Source organism: Penicillium roqueforti, assembly GCF_015533775.1.
Source record: "Penicillium roqueforti strain LCP96 04111 chromosome Unknown scaffold_08, whole genome shotgun sequence".
NCBI lineage: Eukaryota > Fungi > Ascomycota > Eurotiomycetes > Eurotiales > Aspergillaceae > Penicillium > Penicillium roqueforti.
The window spans coordinates 1-7,864 of NW_024067572.1; the positions used below are offsets into that span (position 1 = coordinate 1).

A 7,864-nucleotide genomic window follows, 5' to 3' on the forward strand; every position below is an offset into this window, starting at 1 on the left:
ATATTTATAAAGTATACCCTTTATCTTCCTTATATAAAAGAAATTAATATACCTAAGTTAGTAGATTTATTATATAAATATATAATCCTAATCTTTAGTATATTAGAGAACCTAGTAAGTAATAGGGATAGCCTTTTTACTAGCTAGTTCTAATTAATCTTCTACTTCCTTCTTATAGTTAAATATTAGTTATCTACTATATTCTACCCTTAAACTAATAGATAGACTAAATATTAAAACTAAGTACTAGAGTATTTCCTATAATTATATATTAATTAGGAATAAGATAACTAGGTATACTAACTCCCTATTATAGTATTTATATATAATATAATAACTTATAGTATAACTAGAAAGTTACTATATAAAGTATTAATAGGATATAACCTATCTATCTAAGATAATATTAAAGAGTACTTTAAAGAATACTATATAGATACTATATAAAGGATATAAGAAATCTAAGAAATAAGAAGCTTTATAAAAGAGTAACTCTCTAAGGTAAAAGAGTTAATAAAGTACTATATAGATAAATACTATATAGATAAATCCTTTAAGGTTAATAATTAGGTTTATCTTAAGAGTAAGAATATAGAAATAGGTAGGCTAAGTAAGAAACTAGATTATAAAATACTAGGTCTATTTCTAATCTTTAAAAAGGTTAGTATATAAATATATAAACTATATCTATTTCCCTATTTTAGATTACTATACCTAATATACTATATATTAGTATTAGAATTATATTATAGTAATATTCTAACTAATAATAATATTCCTAAATTAATTAAGATTAATAATTAGATAGAGTATAAGATTAAATATATCTTATCCTATTAAGGTAAAAAAAATAAGTCCTACTTAGTTAAATAATATAGCTATAATAATATTAAAGTAATTTAGGAACTATAGTCTATAATTAAGGATACTAAGGCCCTTAATAACTATAAGGCTAAGTTAACTATAGTAGTAAAGATACTAAAAAAGAATAGGACTAAGAATATATATCTAAAATATAAGAAGCTTTAATTATAGATTAAAAATTAGTACTATATTCCTTATATTAATAGAATTTATATATAGGTATAGGTAAAGTTATTATATCTAACTAAACTTAAATACTAATAGAATAGTATTAAAAATATAATAGAGTAGTAAAATAAACTCTATACTTAAGGTATATAAGTATATATAGGTAATATATTAAGAGTAATATAGGTAGTAGACTAAATCTTAAAAGGAAGCTATACTATTATTAATAATAAATTCCTTCTTATAATAATATAGTTAAAACTTATAAGGATATAACTATACTTTATAAAAGAGTAGTAAGTATATTTAATATAACCTATAAGGGTCTTATACTTATAGTCTAGGTAGCTTTATAACTAGAAAAAGTATTACTAATAAGGTAATAGCCTTTTAATAGGCTTAGGGGTTTCTAAATATAGAGGTAGAGTTATAGACCTATAGCCTACTAAAAGATAATATTATACTTATAGATATAGAGATTTATCTTCTTTAGAAAAGGATAGTATAGGATAGTAATATACTATTACTATTTTATAAATATAATTAATATATAAATATAAAAATAAGGCTATTTTCTATAAGGAAGAGGTAGATATAATATTAAAATTTCTTAGTATATTATATAGAATATAATACTATTAAATCTAAAGATATATCTATTATATTTACTAGCTAATAATAGTACTCTAATTAGAATAATATTATCTTAATAGAAGTATAATAGAAATTTAATAGAAATATAAATTAGATATACTTACTAAATATATAAAATAGGGGGTTAAAGAAAAGAAGAAGATACTAGAGGTAACCTAGATATATATATATATAGTATTCCCCTTTATTCTAACTATATTCTCTTACTAGTAAATAACTACTTAGCTATACCCTTATATATAGGAGATACCTAAGTTCCTAGGCTAACTAAGATATTATATTTATTAGAGACTATAGCTACCTAATTTATTAGTATAGTTATATAACTATACTACTACCTTATTATATATACTATACCCTTTATTATACTATATCCTATATCTTAGAGTATTAATACTAGATACCTTTCCCTATATACCTTTTTACCCTTACTATAAGGTTTTTAGATATATAGGTTTTAATAGACTAAGCTACTCCCTTATTTTCTCCTATTCTAAGTCTACGGGGACTATATACTATAAGGAGGGGGATATTATCAGGACCCTAGTACTAAGAAGGCTAATACCTAAGGTATTATACCTATTAGGGTACGTGGGGGAACTGTGGACTACGCAGGAGCCATATATACTGCCTACGCAGCCCCCTTCTTATTATATGACCTATAACCTATATATTATCCTTATATACTGCTTCTTAGGAGAAGCAGCTATTAGTTCTCTAATATACTACTGTATATACTATCGTCTCTATTTCCCAATCCTCTATTATATACAGCATTCCCTTAGGCATTCTATACCTGGGGGTCTCACATTTAGCTAGATTTACTAGAGCCTATTACTCTATTTTATATATCTTAGAGGAAGTATAAGAGTAGGGTTAATAATAATTATATATATTATTAGAATATATTAATAGTACTATCTTCTTAATTTTTACTCCCTTCTTTAAAATTTCCTAGTATTCTAACTGTAACTAGGATATATAATAATATAGGTTAGAAATATATTAGTTATATATCTATATACTAGAGGCCTATTTATATTATATAAGGCCTATATAGGCCCTTATTATAGGCTATAGGCCTAGGGTATCAGCCTATAATTTAGTATAGGCCGAAGAAGTCAGCCCAAAGCCCAGCCTATTGGTAGGCTGGGCTGGGCTAGGCTATAGGCCGGGTGGGCTTTGCCAATATCTACTCCTATCTAGTCTACAGTCCCCTATATACCTAGGACAGGTACTCCACACACCCTAACAGGTACAATACTTCAGGCATCAGCCTTCTTAGTACTAGGGTCCTGACATTTATATATATGACCTGATTTCTGATCCAAGGGGGGCCTTTAATATATAGCTTATAGACCTTGAGTATTGAAATTGAAGAAAGAAGCACAAGTATCAGCAACTAGTCTATATGCACCATAAGTGACTAGCACCACAGGCAATAAATTCCAGGGAAGACTATCTAGTCCTTATTGCTGCCTGATACCATAAATATGAGATTAGGACATGTCACCCATAAGATCTTCATCCATCTCAAGTCCAGCCTCCACCCCTACAATGGGATTGACTTCACTAGACCCCGACCAAACTTGACCCTTGTGTAGGCTATCAACGTACTCATCGCTTAATCCCAGATTGTGATTAGTTTTGCCAAGATTAATAACCATGGTCTCCATGAGCTTCATCTCTTGCTTGAGTTGGGACTGTAAGTCCAACTCATGAGAGAGTCGAGGTAACGAATGGATGGATGAGAACCGCAGCATAGAAGATTCAGCATCATCTTTGGTCTGTACCAATGTCGCGTTCAAATCACGAGACATGATGAGGGATGAAACAGCGGATCCAGTAACTTCGGCGGACACAGGGGAGGGGAACACCTGCTTCGAGAGGTCGACCATCGTTAAAGCTGCGAAGGTCTTCCCAAGCTTGATCACGGTTTGACTGAAGAAAGCACCCACTACCTGGGTAACAAGACCGAGATTATTGTCCTAGAGTGGCGGCATTAGCCCTGGATGTCAAAACGATACCACCTACTCAATTAGCACCACAACTTACCGCGCACCAGACTCCATTGGCAGCATCAATTTCAGCATTAAGCCTCTTCAAATCACCACGTTCAAATGCATGAGCAAGAATGATATAGGGCCTCGCAATTGATTGATACACTTTAGCCACATGAGGTGTTGTGATGCTTGGAGGCGGACAGAGCTGTCCACAAAAATAATTAGCTTGAGAAAACAATGCTGTCGAGTCTCCTTTCTTTTCTTTCTCAGATATCTTACCTTGCCTTTTTCTAGCAAGCTTACCAGCACCCATTTTTTGTAGGCTTCCACCATAATCAAGCTCACGGAGTTAGTACTAGGTGTAGAGATGACAATCCCAAGGAAATGAAGTGCATTGCGCCACTCCTTCAACGCCATGTACACCATACCACCATAAAGAAAGTACTGCAAGTAGTCTCGATATGATAGCTTGGATGAAATCCGGGAATCTTCGGTCATAAAGGATACACCTGACCCGTGATCTGCGCAGAGCACAGAGGGATCGGAAGGGGGACTTCCCAGCGAGATTGGGAAATGACAAATCTGCTTATTCAAGACCGGCAATGCACAAGAATACGCCTTGGCCTCGAGACAAAGCCGGACAAGCAAAAGGTGACTCGAGGTGAAAACGGCACATGATGGGTCGAGACGAAGCATAGCGTCTTTGACCAGCGTAGCACCTAGCAGTGGCTGTAGTAGGGTTAGGTTAGCAATTAGATATAAGAAACCTTGAAAAATAGCCGACTTGCCATTGATGCAGCTTGTGAGACTTGCCCCACTAGCTCAATAAGTTGGCGCCATTCTCGCCCAGCGTATTTGACCTGAACCCCATCGAAACTCGTCAAAAAATGTGCAGCGCATATCCAGAGCTTCCCAGAGGGGCGAATATCTGCTGGAAATGAATCGGCATTCAGTTCCTGTGCCTTTTGTATTTGCACATGTAGCACGAAAAGATATGGGATAGAATCTATCGCTGGATCAAAACGCTAAAGACAAATACATATTAGTTGCGATCTTGCCACTCTATAGAACCCTCTCAGATGGACTTGATACAAATAAAGCTGCTTACATCGAGAAAAGACTCATCATTAGCAAGTGAGTCGAGTGCCTTGGTTGTTTGTAGCCGCCTGAAGTATTGAACTAGCTCGCGAACCTGACGGTCATACTCATCGCTGGGTGGGTGATTAGAGTTGTGTAACTGCGCCGATGCGGAGATAATATCCGAAAGGAGTGTCATCCTGGAAGTGTATGAAAGAGAAGCACAAGATAGCTCAGCGTCAAATGCGCAAAGGTGTGTTGTTTCTAAAACCAGTGTGATATCTTGGCTCTCGCTTTTATGATATCAGGATTGCCATACAATAGAGACTCAAGGTTGGACGAGGAAAAGAGAGCGAAAGAGGAGAAGAGAGATTTGGTAAAGTGTTGTAAAAGAAACGCGACGTAGGTAGTTGTGATGATTATTGGAGACATCTGGACCTCGGAAAGGTGGGTAAATCCGAGACGAGCGGGATCGATAACGTACCCCTCCACACTGAGTGTGACTCAATTTTTTCTTTTCTCTTTCCCTTTCCTCTACTTCTACAACTTTCACTTCTCTCCGACGATTATCGTTCAATCTATATAGGAGCGGAGGTTATTTGGCACCATGTCATTGACCGAATCCGTAGCAGTTGATGTCGCCCATAGCGCATCACTTGCCTCTCGTCGTCTTGCAACTTTAAACAACGATGACCGCAATAAAGCTTTGACGTTGCTTCATGATGCATTGGAAATGAACCAAAAGGACATCCTTGAAGCCAATGCTAGGGATGTGAAACTTGCTACTATTGCAGCCGACAATGGGGATTTGAGCCATAGCGTGCTCAAGAGGCTTGATCTGTCGCGGCCTGGAAAATACAAAGATATGCTTGATGGGATTTTGAGTGTGCGAGATTTGGATGACCCTAGTGAGTTTACTTTCCAATCTTTAAGCTTCATTGAGACAGTACTTAATAGTATACAATCATAGTTGGGAAAGTCACACTGCGAACTCTCCTTGACGATGGTCTGACATTGGAGAGAGTCAGCTGCCCTATCGGTGTGCTACTGATTATCTTTGAGGCCCGCCCAGAGGTAATAGCAAACATCGCTGCGTTAGCCATCAAGTCGGGTAACGCTGCTATTCTGAAAGGTAACACGCAAGCCCTTATAAAGGTTTCATGATATTGTTCCATTGACGCAAATTTCTAGGTGGAAAGGAATCCATGGAATCCTTCGCGGCAATCGCGAACGTTGTCTCCAAAGCTATCGCCGAATCTCGCGTACCGGTATCATCGATTCAGCTGGTCAAGACACGCGATGCGGTGTCTTCTCTCTTGGCCCAGGATTCGTTAATTGACCTGGTCATTCCTCGAGGTTCCAACGAACTCGTCCGTTTCGTGAAGGACAACACGAAAATCCCTGTGCTTGGACATGCCGATGGCCTTTGTTCTGCTTACATACATGCCGATGCCGATATCGATACTGCTGTGAAAGTGATTGTGGATTCAAAAACCGACTATCCAGCGGCATGCAACTCATTGGAGACCTTGCTTGTCCATGAGGATACCCTTGAATTGGTCTTCCCGGCGGTAGCTGCTGCTCTCCTAGAGAAAGGCGTGACCCTTCGTTGTGATCCTGATTCAAAATCTGCTTTGACCAAGACATTGCCAGCCGAGAAATCAGTGCAAGTACAAACGGCTACCGAATCCGACTATAACACTGAGTTCTTGGACCTTGTGTTGGCAGTGAAAACAATTCCCTCGACTGACCCTCCAATCGCGGCCGTGGAGGCTGCCATTACCCATATAAATATGCATTCCTCAAAGCATACCGAGATAATTTTGACTCGGTCAAAAGAAGCGGCGGATATGTTCATGGGCGGAATTGATAGTGCCGGTGTCTTCTGGAATGCATCTACTAGGTTTGCCGATGGCATGCGGTTTGGATTTGGTACAGAAGTTGGCATCAGCACCAACAAAATCCATTCCCGAGGACCGGTCGGACTTGAGGGCCTGACCATCTACAAGTACTTGATCCGGGGAAATGGTCACGGTGCAGCGGACTATGACGGTGAAGGAAGGAAAAAATATCTGCATACTAGACTGCCCATAGGCCAGTAATCGCCTCCAGCGCAACGCATCAATAGAAGGATATCATTTTAGAAAATATTTTTTTTCTTGCTTTCTTGTTTGAAAAATCCCATAAGAAAAAACTTAGGACAAAGCCTGATTCAATTTTCTTTTGCCCCTTCATTCGTAAATTCTCATTTCCCAGTCCAACCAAAGACATCCCGCCACTTTTAAGTACACAGACTTGAGGCCTTTGGCTAGAACTGAAACGATTCCAGGCACCGAGAAAGTCAATGTGGCCAATGCATCTTTTACAATACATACACACCGCATTACCCTCATCAAGTCCCTTAGACCTTGAAGCCCTTGGACCTTCTGCGTCCACGGGCCCGCTCGAACTTGCGGCCCTTGCTTGCCACATACGGCTTCTGTTTTGAGTCAGTAAATTTGAATCACATAATCTCGTTTTCCAGTAGTCGTAATCATAACGCACCTTGTCGGTGTGAGGACCGAAGCCGAAGTGCTTCACGGCCTCACGGGCGTTCTTAGGTCCACGCAGGAGGAGAGTGTTGGCACCGGTAGGAGCGCGGAGAGCAAGCTGGTCAAGAGTCAAAGTCTCACCACCAGCCTTCTCAATGCGAGCGCGAGCGGTAGCGGTGAAACGGAGAGCAGCAATCGACAGCTTAGGGACGGTCAAAAGGCGGTTGTCATCGGTGACAGTGCCGACAACGACGACGGTCTTGCCCTTCTGCGCCTCGCTGATGTTGGCGACAGCGCGAGAAAGTGAAACAGGGGGGCGGTTGATTCTCGACATAAAGAGACGACGAAGGACGGCCTTGTTAAAGTTGGACTCAGTGCGGCCTATCACGCATCTCATATCAGCCTCACGAAAATCCCCACAACGGTATACCTGTAGAAATTGCGCTGCAAACGAATTTCGGAATCGGGAGGAGGGGGGGGGGGGGGGGGTGAATACAACCAAAAAGACAGTTTGGTAAACCGCATCACTACCAAAAGACATTTGCGAAATTTGTCACAGTTCCTGTC

At 38.7% G+C, this 7,864-nt stretch overlaps 3 protein-coding genes across 3 annotated transcripts in view; 1 reads left to right on the forward strand and 2 right to left on the reverse strand.

Annotated features, from left to right (window-relative positions):
- Positions 1 to 3,185: 3,185 nt before the first annotated feature.
- Positions 3,186 to 4,965, reverse strand: LCP9604111_4100 (putative COP9 subunit 3; the record flags this gene model as incomplete). Its single annotated transcript, XM_039071763.1, has 5 exons — positions 3,186 to 3,674; positions 3,742 to 3,894; positions 3,969 to 4,418; positions 4,478 to 4,714; positions 4,798 to 4,965. 5 exons carry the CDS (start codon positions 4,963 to 4,965, stop codon positions 3,186 to 3,188), a joined length of 1,497 nt encoding a protein of 498 aa, XP_038929662.1.
- Positions 4,966 to 5,373: 408 nt separating this feature from the next.
- LCP9604111_4101 (glutamate-5-semialdehyde dehydrogenase) lies at positions 5,374 to 6,868 on the forward strand (the record flags this gene model as incomplete). The annotated part of the gene is made up of 3 exons (XM_039071764.1): positions 5,374 to 5,674; positions 5,737 to 5,898; positions 5,958 to 6,868. The coding sequence occupies 3 exons, from the start codon at positions 5,374 to 5,376 to the stop codon at positions 6,866 to 6,868; spliced, it is 1,374 nt and encodes a 457-aa protein (XP_038929663.1).
- Positions 6,869 to 7,167: 299 nt separating this feature from the next.
- LCP9604111_4102 (60S ribosomal protein eL18) overlaps positions 7,168 to 7,864 on the reverse strand; it is a gene marked incomplete at both ends in the record, with an annotated part of 1,012 nt that continues 315 nt past the window's right edge. Inside the window, 2 exons of the mRNA XM_039071765.1 lie at positions 7,168 to 7,245; positions 7,311 to 7,678. Of these exons, the coding sequence (XP_038929664.1) occupies positions 7,168 to 7,245; positions 7,311 to 7,678 (446 nt within the window). The remainder of the gene's footprint in view (positions 7,246 to 7,310; positions 7,679 to 7,864) is intronic.